The 14383-nt window shown below is 48.6% G+C and overlaps 1 protein-coding gene across 9 annotated transcripts in view; it reads left to right on the forward strand.

Moving 5' to 3' along the window:
* Window positions 1-3396: 3396 nt before the first annotated feature.
* ADGRD2 (adhesion G protein-coupled receptor D2) overlaps window positions 3397-14383 on the forward strand; it is a 62428-nt gene continuing 51441 nt past the window's right edge. For 4 of the 9 annotated variants that reach the window (XM_058159378.1, XM_058159384.1, XM_058159383.1 and 1 more), the window contains exons 1-6: window positions 3397-3675; window positions 4174-4312; window positions 6323-6386; window positions 7830-8063; window positions 9160-9798; window positions 13258-13353. In XM_058159378.1, coding sequence (XP_058015361.1) covers window positions 4247-4312; window positions 6323-6386; window positions 7830-8063; window positions 9160-9798; window positions 13258-13353 — 1099 coding nt within the window. In that variant the 5' untranslated portion in view covers window positions 3397-3675; window positions 4174-4246. The other 5 variants (XM_058159382.1, XM_058159379.1, XM_058159380.1 and 2 more) reach the window with 5 other exon arrangements.

Genomic DNA, 14383 nt, shown 5'->3' on the forward strand with positions numbered 1-14383 from the left:
GGCCATGGGGTGTGGCTCCATGACTCAGCACTTATCCAGGCCTGCCCCTCCCTTCCTTTTGCTGACGTCACCTCTCTATTCTCCGGAAGCGAGGATCTCTCCAGCCTCCAGCTGTTGGTAATCTTAGTTCATGACTGGCTTCACATTCTTCAGGCTCAGATGCTGTGAGGGAGGGGTCTAGTTGCTCCATTTGTCTGGGCGTGGTGCCAGGACTGGGGGCTGGAGGCACGTCAGGCCATTCGTTTTGCTCGGCCTGTCTGGGCATGGTGCCAGGGCTGGGGGCTGGAGGCATGCCAGGACATTCTTCCGAACTATCAGCGTCCGGCAGGAGATAAAAGGGGCCCGGCTGCGGCAGGGGGAGCGAGCGAGACACAACAGGAAGTTTTTAAGAAGAGGTTGGATAACCATTTGTCTGAAGTGGTGTAGGGTTTCCTGCCTAAGCAGGGGGTTGGACTAGAAGACCTCTAAGGCCCCTTCCAACTCTTCTCTTCTCTTCTCTTCTCTTCTCTTCTCTTCTATTCTATTCATGTTGCACTGGTGAAATCCAATTTTTTTTACTACCGGTTCTGTGGGCATGGCTTGGTGGGTGTGGTGTGGCTTGGTGGGCGTGGCTTGGTGGGCGTGGCAGGGGAAGGATACCGCAAGATCTCCATTCCCACCCCACTCCTGGGGGAAGGATACTGCAAGACCCTGCAAGAAGGATACTGCAAGATGGTGTAGGGTTTCCTGCCTGGGCAGGGGGTTGGCCTAGAAGACCTCCAAGGTCCCTTCCAACTCTGTTATTACGTTAAATCTCCATTCCCACCCCACTCCTGGGGGAAGGCTATTGCAAAATCTCCATTCCCACCCCACTCTGGAGCCAGCCAGAGGTGGCATTTGCCGTTTCTCCGAACCAATCAAAATTTCTGCTACCGGTTCTCCAGAACCTGTCAGAACCTGCTGGATTTCACCCCTGTGTTGTTGTATTGTTCAAGAACGATCTTGCAAGACAAAGCCTGGATCGCTTTGTGTGCAAGACAAGTCGTTGACCTCACAACCACAGTTGAGAGCAGAATGTGTGTCGGTAAGCGCCTTTAAAAAGGTAAAGGTTCCCCTCGCACATACGTGCTAGTCGTTCCTGACTCTAGGGTGCCGTGCTCATCTCCGTTTCAAAGCCAAAGAGCCAGCGGTGTCTGAAGACGTCTCCGTGGTCATGTGGCCGGCATGACTCAATGCCAAAGGCGCACAGAACGCTGTTCCCTTCCCACCAAAGGTGGTCCCTATTTTTTCTACTTACATTTTTACATGCTTTCGAAACTGCTAGGTTGGCAGAAGCTGGGACAAGTAACGGGAGCTCACCCCGTTACACGGCAGCACTAGGGATTCGAACTGCCGAGCTGCCGACCTTTCGATCGACAAGCTCAACGTCCTAGCCCCTGAGCCACCGCGTCCCTTTACAAGGGTTAAAAAAAGGAAAGGTCTGAGCCAGAAGGGGATTCCTGGTTTCCAGAGATGTTTTTGGCAGGGACTTTTCTTGGAAAAGGAAGGGAGGGAGAGGAAGCAAACAATTCTCTGGAAATCAGGCCATTGTAGAGCCAGCTCACCTCTGTTACAACTTTGCTTTTCCAAAACACTCGCCGGAGCCAGGAATTTGAGGGGCAGGGAGGGAATCCCCTCTGAACCGGAAAAGTTTGAAAAATCCAGCAATTTTTACAGATTTATCCTATTTATAGATTGGTTTGTTTTTATAGAGAGCCAGTTTGGTCCAGGGGTGTAAGTGCTGCGTAGAAACCAGGAGACTGTGAGTTCCAGTCCCGCCTTAGGCCTGGCTGGGAGACTTTGGGCCAGTCCCTCTGTCTCAGCCCAAGCCTACCTCGCAGGGCTGTTGTGCTGTTGAGAGGGAAACAGAAAGAGGGAGAAAGAATTAGGCATGCTCACCACTTTGAGTGGAGCATGAAACAAGGTGGAAGGGATGGCAAAGAATATTTTTAAAAAGTTGGCTGGGCTCAACAAACGTTTACCTTTCTTTACGAAGTTTCCGACCTAAGGAAAATTCACCAGGTCTACAGGTAGTCCTCAACTTGTGACCCAAAATTTCTGTCGTTAAGCAAGACATTCGTTAAAGAGAGTTCTGCCCCATTTTGCGACCTTTCTCGGAATGGTTGCTAAGTGAATCACTGCACTTGATATATCGGTAACCCAGTCGTTAAGTGAATCTGGGTTTTGCTTCTGACTAACAAGTTTCTTTAGTCGGAAAATCCATAGATTTTCAGTTAGGTGAAGGTCTAGGCTATTCCCAGGCCATTCCAGCAGCGGAAGAGGATTCTCTTGAAACTCAAAAAAAAAAAGTGCTGTTATTAGCCATCAAACCTCTAAAATACACTTTTCCCAAAAGGTTTCCACAATTTTGGACTCTACTGTACCATTTTCCTTCTTTCCTTCCTTCCTTCCTTCTTTCCTTCCTTCCTTCCTTCCTTCCTTCCTTCTGACTAACAAGTTTCTTTAGTCAGCTCCATAGATTTTCCATTGGGTGAAGGTCTGGGCTATTCCCAGGCCATTCCGGCAGTGGAATAGGATTACCTTGAAACTCAAAAAAAAAAAGTGCTGTTATTAGCCATCAAACCTCAAAAATACACTTTTCCCAAAAGGTTTCCACAATTTTGGACTCTACTGTACCATTTTCCTTCTTTCCTTCCTTCCTTCCTTCCTTCCTTCCTTCTGACTAACAAGTTTCTTTAGTCAGCTCCATAGATTTTCCATTGGGTGAAGGTCTGGGCTATTCCCAGGCCATTCCGGCAGTGGAATAGGATTACCTTGAAACTCAAAAAAAAAAAAAAAAGTGCTGTTATTAGCCAGCAAACCTCAAAAATACACTTTTCCCAAAAGGTTTCCACAATTTTGGACTCTACTGTACCATTTTCCTTCCTTCCTTCCTTCCTTCCTTCCTTCCTTCCTTCCTTCCTTCCTTCCTTCCTTTCTTCCTTCCTTCCTCCTACCTACCTACCTTCCTTCCTTACTCCTTCCTTCTTGCCTTCCTTCCTTCCTTCCTTCCTTCCTTCCTTCTGACTAACAAGTTTCTTTAGTCAGCTCCATAGATTTTCAATCGGATGAATCCCAGGCCATTCCAGCAGTGGAATAGGATTATCTGGAAACTCCCACAAAAAAAGTGGTGTTATTAGCCATCAAACCTCAAAAATGCACTTTCCCCAAAAAGGTTTCCACAATTTTGGCCACTACTATACAAAGCCTGGGAACAGGCTGCTATTTTCCCTGCTAGTGAATCACACCAGGGGCGACCCCTCCCAGCTTGGGCCCTTGCCCAGAAGGGAAGGAGGGAGGGGGGAAAAAAACCTTTTGTGCCCTCGCCTCTCCCGGCTCTCTTTGGCTAGGCTGCCGGGAAGAGGGGTGCAGAGGAGGAGGAGGAGGAGGAGGAGGAGGAGGCGAGGAAGAGAAGAGCTGGCCGGTTCTCGCGTGGGGGAGGGGGCGCTCCCCACCGTTTCCTCTCGCCCACCGCCCACCGCGATGCTTCAGCCGAGCCCACCCGGCTCCTAAGACTTGGAGCGTTGATCCTCCAGACTGGTCCTTCTTTTGCGCTTGGAGAACCGACGGCGGGACTCTGCAAGCGTGCGCCCTGGGCGCGTCGGTCGCTCGCCTGGTTCTCCTCCGGGTCTCCTTCCTTGGACGGCGGGTCGCGAGGTTTGACAGCTGGTTGGCTGGGTGGGTGGCTTATCTCCCGGCGGGGGAAGGTCGGAACCTACTCCCATCGCAGCCCGGAGCGCTTGGAAATACTTGAGCGCCTCTTGGAGAGGTTGCGCGCAGCATCTCGTGTCACTCCGTCGGATTCGGAGGGGTTCGCCAGTAAGGCTGGAAGGTGGGTGGGTGGGTCTCCGCGATCAGGTTGGTGGGATAAGCGACGACCCCAGCCTCTCCGGGCGCGGAAGGGTGGAAGAAGGCAAAGCATTAGCGGAGGGGCCATGGGTGTGGAAAGTCCCTCCAGCTTGCCAGCCTAGGGATAACAGTAACAGAGTTGGAAGGGACCTTGGAGGTCATTTAGTCCAACCCCCTCGTCATGCAGGAGACCTGTACTAGGGATTCGAACCGGGTTCCGATGCCCGGGGACTGGAGCCCCTTTCCTGGCCTTGGAACTGGCTGAATGCCTTGGCTCTCTCTCTCTCCCCCCACCCTCTCCCACAGGCCCACCGACTAGGAGGTCAGCGCTGCTGGACTCATCCTGCTCGCTTCGAAAGAGGCCGCCTCCTGACGGGTGATGGCTCTGCCCCCTCAACGGGTCTGGCTGGGCCGCTGCGGAGCCGGGATTGTGCTCAGCTTCTTGGTGAGTTTGGCGCTTTCCCAAGAGGCGCGACTTCCTCGGCTTGTTGGGGTCTTTGCCGTTTCCACTTTGGGGTGGGTTCCAGATGAGTAGCCTCCAGATGAACAGAATTGGAAGGGACCTTGAAGGCCATCTAGTCCAACACACCCACCCTGCCCTGCCCAAGCAGGAGACCCTACACCATTTCTGACAGATGGCAGTCCAGGCTCTTAAAAGATTCTAGTGATGAAGCTTCCTTAACTTCTGAAGGCAACTTCTGTTCCATCGGTAGATTTTTCTCCCTGTCAGAAAATTTCTCCTTATTTCCAGGTTGAATCTCTCCTTGGTCAGTTTCCATCCATTATTCCCTGTCTGGCCTTCGGGTGCTTTGGAGAATAGCTTGACCCCTTCCTCCTCTCCGTGGCAGCCCCTCAAATATTGGAAGACTGCTATCCTGTCTCCCCTGGTCCTTCTCTTCACTAGACTAGCAACCTGCAACCGTTCTTCATAAATTTTAGCCTCCAGTCCCCTCATCATCCTGGTTGCTCTTCTCTGCACTCTTTCTAGAGTCTCCACATCTTTTTTATATGTGGTGACCAAAACTGGATGTAGTGCTCTAGGTGTGGTCTTACTAAGGCTTTATGGAGTGGTATTAGTACCTCACTTGAACTTGATTCCGGGTAGGTTCCGAGTGGTCTCGGCTTCCTAAAAGGCCAGCATCAGAATAAGTATCCTTAGTAAGGCCACCCCTGGAATACTGCAATACTGCACAAAAAAAGATGTTGAGACTTTGGAAAAAGTGCAAAAAAGAGCAGCTAAGAAGATCAAAGGCCCAGAGACTAAAACATATGAAGAACGGTTGCAGGATTTGGGTTTGGCTAGTCTAGAGAAAAGAAGGACTGGGGGGGCGGACATGATAGCAGTCTTCCAGTATTTGAGGGTCTGCCACAAAGAAGAGGAGGGGGTCAAATTACTTTCCAAAGCACCAGAAGGCAGGACAAGAACCAATGGATGGAAACTAATCAAGGAGAGAAGCAAGCTGGAATTGAAGAGAAACCTCCTGAGAGCAATCAACCAGTGGAACAGCTTGCCACCAGAAGTTGCGGGTGCTTTATCACTGGAGGATTTTAAGAAGAGACTGGACAGAGACACTTGTCTGAAATGATATTATAGGGCCTCCTGCTTGAGCAGGGGGTTGGACTAGAAGACCTCCAAGGCCCCTTCCAGCTCTATTCTGATTGATAGCATTGGTAGAGTTGGGATGGACAAGAACAGATGCTGCCATGACTGACTCGAAGGTGTTTCCTGCCCGATGATGGTCCATTTGGGTTGAAGTGCAATTAGTGAGTGCAACTAACATGTACATATTTTCCACATTTCTGGTGGTCCAGAATTTTAATGGTGTTTTTTTAATCCACCGCAACCTTCAATTCCACACTTTTCCTAGAGGACAAGGAATGGTTTTGAAGAAATGCCATTGGTGCTCAAAACTCCTTAAGCAAACCCCGCCCCCCTCCACAGAGTTGACTAAAGATTCTTAATTCCGAACAAACTTCCTACTGCTAAAATGGTGGTTTGAGTTTTATATAGATTTTGGCCAAAGGATGGTAGCTGTGGCTATGGAGAAAGGTCTTGAAAAACACTTCGTGCAAGCTCAGAGGCCCTTCCTGGAGAAAGAAAGATCTTGACAAACACTTTGTGCAAGTTCAGAGGCCGCTTCCTGGAGAAAGGTCTTGAAAAACACTTTGTGCAAACTCAGAGGCTGCTTCCTGGAGAAAGGTCTTGAAAAACACTTTGTGCAAGCTCAGAGGCCCTTCCTTACCCGTTAGGCAACACACCCGGTTGTGCTAATCATTTTCTTGGTTCCTTCACCAATCCTTGAATAATATTTAAAAAACGGCCTTCCTCTTTAAAGGGCTTCAGGCTGGAGAAAAATCCAGAATTTGGGGAACTTGCCTTCGGCAACACCAGAGGAAGGTGGGGGAGTTCCTTTTGCAGAGGGTGGTCTTAAAACTGGATTATTTTTTTCTCCAGGTCACCCTTCCCTGGAGGAAGACGCTGGCCTTCACCATACCTGCTGAAAATCACGTAACAAAAGGTGTGTGTCCAGTGGTAGGATTCTACCGGTTTAACAACCGGTTCGATGATCACATGCTTCGCTCCCAGCTGATCGTCAAAGCTACCGGTTTGCCCGAACCGGTAGAATCCCACCCCTGTTTGTATCTCCTGGTCTCCTCTGACGCATTTCCATAAATGCCAGTCTTCTCTCAGCTTGCAAACGGTTTAAGCTCCCCCCCCCACCCGACCTTTGGGGGAGGAGGGGGGAAATACCCACACAAGAGGGTCAGCTCTTCCCTCGGGAGTCTTGCCAGTTGTTATTTTGTGCCCCGAGGGAAAGAAGGAGTCGGCAGTAAGTTTTAGAAAAGATTTTAGCTGACCTTCTCTCTTTCCTTCTCCACTGTGGCTGTCTGAAAGGAGGTGGGGGCGAAGGTCATGGCTTTTAAAAACCTCTTTTGGGGGGTGATAAAAGTGGGGGTGTTGCTTGCCGCAGGCTCAGAGGCTGTTGGTGAGAAAGGGACCCAGGGAGTGAAGACATTTGGGCCTCTCTCAAGAAGCAAGAAGATAAGGTCCCATTTTCCTTCTTCTCCATCTCCATGTCCACCACACCATCATCACCCCTTCCCTTCCTTCTCCATTGTCATCATGATTCCTCTTTCTCCCCCTGCTTCTTCTCGCTCTCCTCTTTTTCTCCTCCATCTCTCCATGTCAACCACACCATCATCATCCCTTCTCCTCCTTCTCCATCGCCGTCATCATTCCTCTTTTTCCTCCTCCTTCTCCTTCTCCTCCTCCTCCTCCTTCTTCTTTTTCTTTTTCTTCTTCTCTTCTTCTCCATCATGTCCATGTCCATGTCCACCACACCATCATCACCCCTTTTCCACCGTTATCATCATTCCTCTTTTTCCTTCTCTTTCTCTTTCTTCTTCTCCTTCTCCTACTTCTCTCCTTCTTCTCTCTTCTTCTTCTTCTTCTTCTTCTTCTTCATCCTTTTCTTCTTCCTCCTCCTCCTCCTCCTCCTCCTCTTCTTCTTCTTCTTCTTCTTCTTCTTCTTCTTCTTCTTCTTCTTCTTCTTCTTCTTCTTCCTCCTCCTCTTCTTCTTCTCTCTCTTCTTCTTCTTCTTCTTCTTCTTCCTCCTCCTCCTCCTCCTCTCCTCCTCCTCCTCCTCCTCTTCTTCTTCTTCTTCTTCTTCTTCTTCTTCTTCTTCTTCTTCTTCTTCTTCTTCTTCTTCTTCTTCTTCTTCCTCCTCCTCCTCCTCCTCCTTCTTCTTCTTCTTCTTCTTTTCTTCTTGTTCTTCTTCTTCTTCTTCTTCTTCTTCTACTTCTTCCTCTTCCTCTTCCTCTTCTTCTTCCTCCTCTTCTTCTTCTTCTTCTTCTTCTTCTTCTTCTTCTTCTTCTTCTTCTTCTTCTTCTTCTTCTTCTTCTTCTTCTTCTTCTTCTTCTTCTTCTAACCTTACTTCTGCCTGGTTGATTTTTCTCTCCAGGTTCTGGTCCTTTCCCTCTGGCGATAGAGACCCCAACAGCAGTCTACGAATATGTGTCCAATCTGCTGGATTGGTGGCACGCCAATGTCTACTGCCAACAGCGTTTCGCTCAGTTGCCCTCAGAGAGCTGGGAGGATGAGCTGTCCTCTTTGGGCCAAAACCTCTCCCGCCAGCTCCAAACCACCATTTGGTTAGACGACGAGGAACTCTTGCAGCGGAAGCCAAAGCAAAGACGTGAGTAGAAGAGCCCCATCCATGAGTTGCGACTTTGGGGTGGCCGGTGGTGGCTGAGAGAGGTCCTGAGATGGTAGGTGGGATCCTTTGGATTTAATTCTCTCTGTAACCTAGGTCAGAGGGATGTGGCAGAGGGAGGTAGAAGACTGTAAGCCAATAGTTCTGGAAGGGATCTGGCCTTAATCCTTCTTGGAGTCAGAGCTGATCGCTGATCAAAACTGGTTCAAGAGACCTTGAACCATTTCTGAGCAGAAGTACCAGTATCTTCTCCTTCTCCTTCTCCTTCTGCTCCTTATCTTTCTCCTCCTTCTTTCCTTCTCCTTCTTCTCATCTATCCTTTCTTCCTTCTCCTTCTCTCTTGCTTCTCCTCCTTCACTCTTTCTCCTTCTCTCCTTCTCCTTCATCTCCTCCTTCTCATCTACCTTCACCTTCTCTCCTTCTCCTTCTCCTCCTCTTCCTTCACCTTCATATATCTTCTCTTTCTCCCCTTTCCACTACTTCTCTCCTTCACCACCATTCCTCCTCCTCCTTCTTATCTTTTTCTCCTCCTTCTTTCCTTCTCCTTCTTCTCATCTATCCTTTCTTCCTTCTCCTTCTCTCTTGCTTCTCCTCCTTCACTCTTTCTCCTTCTCTCCTTCTCCTTCATCTCCTCCTTCTCATCTACCTTCACCTTCTCTCTTCTCCTCCTCCTCCTTCACCTTCATATATCTTCTCTTTCTCCCCTTTCCACTACTTCTTCTCCTTCACCACCATTCCTCCTCCTCCTTCTTATCTTTTTTCTCCTCCTCCTCCTTTCCTTCTTATCTATCCTTTCTTCCTTCTCCTTCTCTCCTGCTTCTCCTTCTTCACTCTTTCTCCTTCTCTCCTTCTCCTTCATCTCCTCCTTCTCAGCTATCTTCTCTCCTTCTGCTCCTCCTTCACCATCTATCTTCTCTTTCTCCCCCTTTCCACTACTTCTCCTCCTTCCCCACCATTCCTCTTCCTCCTCCTCCTCGTCTTTCCTTCTCCTCTTCCTTTCTTTTTAATTTATATCCTTCTGTGGACCTCCTTCCCTGAATACGCTCCTAACCTTCATTTTTGCACCAATTCTCTCCAGGCGTCCACTCGCCCTCCATCCTGATATTCGGGAACAAAACGGACACCAAGTTCGTGAAGGTCCTGGCTGACTTCCCAGCAATGGCCGCAGTGAGCGCTTGTGCCCACGTCCAGTGGGACCCCACGGCCACCGAGGTCTCGACCGTCTTTTCCTATGCGGTTCCAGCCTTCACCAATGAATTCCAGCTACGTGGCATCATCGACAAGGACCAATTCGTCAAGTTTGCCATCATCCTCCATGGCCATCACTCCCCTTACCTGCCAGTCTTCCGCACTGACACGGATTGGCACCACTTCTGCATCACGTGGCAGCAACCCAACGGCACCTGGGTCATCTACGCCGATGGGAAGCAGAAGGCCTCGGCCTCTGGACTGGCACCTTCTCGAGCCATTGATGGCCACGGGATGTTCATCATCGGCCAAGACCAAGATTCCCTGGGGGGCGCCTTCAAGGAGAAAGAATCCTTCAGTGGGAATCTCACTGATCTACAAGTTTGGAAGAGGTTCCTCAGCCAAGAGCAGGTGGAGAAAGTCCGCTCCTGTGTGTCCATCACGGAAGGTCTCGTCTTTGACTGGAGGGACGTCATCTTAGAAGTGGAATCAAGTGTTCAAGAGGCCACAGTGAAGCTCACCTGCCCAGGTGAGTCTCCCTGGAGGGGTGTGTGTTAACACTGCTAGCTGCCCAGAGTTACCCATTTGAGTGGTGCACTGCTTCGTCCACTGGCGTAGATTGGTCCATGGAGACCAGAAGTGGGCTTCATATACTGTTACAATTAGTTCGCCCAGCACCGGAAATGTGAGGGCATGCCATCCGCGCACGCGTGCGGCATCACCAAACATGGTAATTCATTCATGCATGACGTCTGTACATGTGTGCAATGACAAAAACACAGCAGCGATATAGCGATTGCGCCCAGGCGGGTGGCCAGGCAGGTCGCTACTACCGGTTCGCTCCAACTGGTCTGAACTGAATCCCATCTCTGGTAGACAATAGAGAATGACACTCCTTGAACAGGGAACGCTTTGGTTGATCTCCCAGCTCTTGGACAAAACAATTCTCTTTCTACCTCATGCTCAATCCAGTTCTTGGCAACAAGAACTTGTGTGTGTGTGTGTCTGCTTTTCTCCCACCATGGATTACAAACCATGTAGGACAACCTGGCCCACAGATTGCCACAAAGAGGTCCACATAGGCTTGAAGAAATGTTATGATTTTTTTTGGGGTGGGGTGGGCGGGGATTTTTTTAAATTTTTACTATATAAAGAGAGAGCAACATTTTCAATGTCTATATCAGGGGTAGTCAACCTTTCTATACCTACCACCCACTTTTGTATCTCTGTTAGTAGTAAAATTTTCTAACCACCCACCGGTTCCATAGTAATGCGCCGTGTATCGTCATCTACGCATGCCTCTCGCGCATCGTGGATTGGGTTTGGAGGGGGGGCACCGGCTACCTGCTCTGCTTGTCTGTTACAGCTGGGTGGTGTGGGGGGAGATGCGCGAGCTATTCTGGGACGAGGCTCTTTTGTTTGCGGTCGCACTATAGCGCCATTTAGTTTCACTTACGTAACATGAACTAAACTTATTCGCCGGCAATACAAATAGTATATTTTCAGAGATTTAAATTGTCACGGGGAATTTTATGAAAACCTAATGAAAATGTTTTTAAATAATGCTATGAAAATTTTTTTAAAAGTCAATTAAATTGAAAAAAAGGAAAGTGCTTCAGTATCGGACAAAACCCCTACAGCCCACCATGAAATCTGAAACACCCACTAGTGGGCGGTAGGGATCAGGTTGACTACCACTGGTCTATATAAACAGTGTGCTGACTGGTTACAGTTAATTTGAGTTAATAATCATCATGATAGTAATAATGTTCATTAGTAGCGGTCCTATAACAGTATTTTCTCAACATAATATTAATCCTTAAATATTAATACTAAATCATATTAATAATAAAGATATCATAATAAACCCTCATAGTAAAATGAATCCTTCTCTTATCCTTTTAAATGTTCTAACTTCTGCTTCTGTTGGTTAACCATTAATAAAGTGAATCCCATGTTTCAAATTATTCCGTATCTTCCTTCTCTTTAATTTCAAGCGTTAGTCTATCCATTTCTGCACATTTTAGTATTTTTTTATTTTTATTATTATCTTCTCCTCTGTAGGGATCTTCACACCTTTCCAATGTTGTGCAAATACAATTCTGGTCTCTGTTCACACATGCAATATTAGATACAGAGTCCCTTTCTTATATTTTTCTGGTATGATACCCAAACAGAAATATTTCTGGTTTTAAAACAGGGGTGAAATCCAGCAGATTCTGACAGGTTCTGGAGAACCGGTAGCAGAAATTTTGAGCAGTTCAGAGAACTAGTAGAGGAAATTTTGAATAGTTTGGAGAACCGGCAAATACCACCTCTGGCTGGCCCCAGAGTGTAGATCCTCTGCCACACCCACCAAGCCACGCCCACCACGCCCACCAAGCCAGACCCACAGAACCGGTAATAAAAAAAAAATTGGATTTCACCACTGTTCTAAAGCTATATCATTTTTTCTAAGAAATATTATGCTTTAAATCTTGAGTTAGGTCTTGGGGATCTGAGCCCATCGTCAGTGCCATGAAATGTATTTAAAGGTGGCCCGTGGGGAAGAAAATGATGTAGGCCAAACCACGGGTCGTGAGTTTCATGTGCCTGCAGTTAGAGAAAGGACGGTGCGTGTCAAAATCGCCGCATCCCAAAAAGAGCCAAGATGCACAGAGGTTATTCAATTTGCCTGGTCAATATGGTGTCCCATATCCCTTATTTTCTGCTCCGTGGAAGGCTCTGCTTTTTCATTTCCTCTGATCTCCTTAGACCAGGGGTCGGCAACCTTAAACACTCAAAGAGCCACAAAGGTCCTAACCAGAAGTCCCCGTTCAATTCTGGAGCCGACTGGAAGTCCGGTTCCCCTATCATAGTCTCCTCCTAGCATGGCGTCCTTTTTCCTCTGCCTGCCCTAACCAAAAGCCCTATCATTTGTGGAGCCGACCAGCAACAGGGAGCCGCAGCAGAGAGATGAAAGAGCCACATGCGGCTCCAGAGCCACAAGTTGCTGACCCCTGTCTTAGAGGATCTTCTCTAAAGCTGCATTTCTCCGGAGTTTGCCTCCCGAGAGATTTCCTTGGCTGCCACCTAGCACTTCTGCCTGGGACCTCTCGGTTTCCATCTTTAGCATGCAAATGGAATGCTCGTAAACATTCCGTGACAGGAGAACAGAGTTGGGAGGGACCTTGGAGGCCATCTAGTCCAACACACACACACACCCTGCTCAAGCAGGAGACCCTACACCATTTCTGACAGAGGGCAGTCCAGTCTCTTCTTGAAAGCTTCCTGTGATGAAGCTTCCTTAACTTCTGAAGGCAACTTCTGTTCCATCGGTTGATTGTTCTCACTGTCAGGAAATTTCTCCTTATTTCCAGGTTGAATCTCTCCTTGATCAGTTTCCATCCATTATTCCTTGTCTGGCCTTTGGGTGCTTTGGAAAATAGCTTGAACTCTTTCTCCTCTCTGTGGCAGCCCCTCAAATATTGGAAGATGCTCTCATGTTTCCCCTGGTCCTTCTCTTCACTAGACTAGCCAGGCCCAGTTCCTGCAACTGTTCATCGTATGTTTTAACCTCCAGTCCCCTTAATCATCCTGGTTGCTCTTCTCTGCCCCCTTTCTAGAGTCTCAACGTCTTTTTTTATAGTGTGGTGACCAAAACTGGATGCAGTACTCTAGGTGTGGTCTTACTAAGGCTTTATAGAGTGGTATTAGGACCTCCCTTGATCTTGGTTGTATCCCTCTGTTCATGCAACTTAGGATCGCATTGGCTTTTTTGGCTGCCACTGCACACTGCTGGCTGATATTTAATTGGTTGTCCATTAAGGCTCCAAGATCCCTGTCCCAGCAGCACAGCCAATGGGATGGAATGGGCGTGGCCCACCAGGAGAAAGCGCTTGCGATAAGCGGAGGAGATCATCAAGTGCGTTATTGTTGCTTGGATCGCGATAAGGCTCTTGGGTGGGTTTTCAGTTGACCTTATTAGGTGTTTCTTGTGCCTCCACAGGCTCTGTAGAAGAATGTCGTGTTTTCAAGGTCAGCCATGGAAGCCAACATAGTCCCTGCTCTGCGATGCTACCTTTTGTCTGTCGGTACAGAAAAGGTAGGTCAGTTTTGGGGGCTGGGAAGCTCCACCTTCTCAGGAACACTGTCCGTGGGGTTGAGTTGTTTGGTTAAGCTTAAGAAGAAGATCTGGGTTCAAAACCACCAGAAGTAGTCAGTCTGCTGCTCACAAGCGTCATGGAGCCTAGCCATCACGTTGTCGTAAGTCATGACATTGTAAAAATGTGACCGATCTGATTTTATGACCTTTTCTGTGGCAGTCAATCAGCACCTGCCGTGGTGGTTAAGCGAATCAGTGCCGTAAGCCGAGGTATTGAGAACCAGGATGAGTTTGGAGCAACCGTCCCTTCCTGGAAATGTACCCTAGAGTAGATAAAATGAAGACCTGGAAGAGAAAATGAGAAATCAAAGCAGGGGTGGGCTTCAAAAATTTTAGCAAGGGGTTCTCTGCCTGGTTACTGGGTGGGCGTGGCCACGGTGGGCGTGGCCTAGTCGGCCTCCTGCACCACGGCGGGATGGGGAGCTTTTTGCCCTCCCTGGGCTCCGGAGGCTTTTGTTGTGGTCCGTCAGCAGCCTATGGAGCTGGCAATGGAGTCGGACAGCGATGAGGCTGAGGTGGGGCCAGGGCCATCGGGTGCGGACTCCAGAGCCTCCAGAGACTGATAGTAGTGAGGCAGAGGAACAGGAAGAGCCTGTTCCTGATGCACGCATGAGAAGAGCTGCCAGAAGGCAAGAGCAGCTCAAGCAGAGAGGACGACTCGGGAGTAGGGCCATGAGATGATCGGCCCCTCCCATAAGGCTTAAAACAGACCAGCAATGGTGCTTCAGCTTTGCCGGAAAACAATGTTGTAGCTGCGTCTTCTGCTGCATCCTCTGCTTCGTTTACGTCTTTGTTTTTGTGGCTTCTGGATGTTTGCCAGGAAGGGCCCTTGGCAGTTTGCCTAATTGGACTAAAGTTTGCGAGATAACTGAGGAATTTGTGTTGGGAGGCATTTGTTTTACTTTGAGTTGAACGACGCTGGGAATGAAGTAATTCCCAGCTGTTTGAATAAAGTTTGTTTTTTCCATGG

This window comes from Ahaetulla prasina, chromosome 16, assembly GCF_028640845.1.
Source record: "Ahaetulla prasina isolate Xishuangbanna chromosome 16, ASM2864084v1, whole genome shotgun sequence".
Lineage (NCBI taxonomy): Eukaryota > Metazoa > Chordata > Lepidosauria > Squamata > Colubridae > Ahaetulla > Ahaetulla prasina.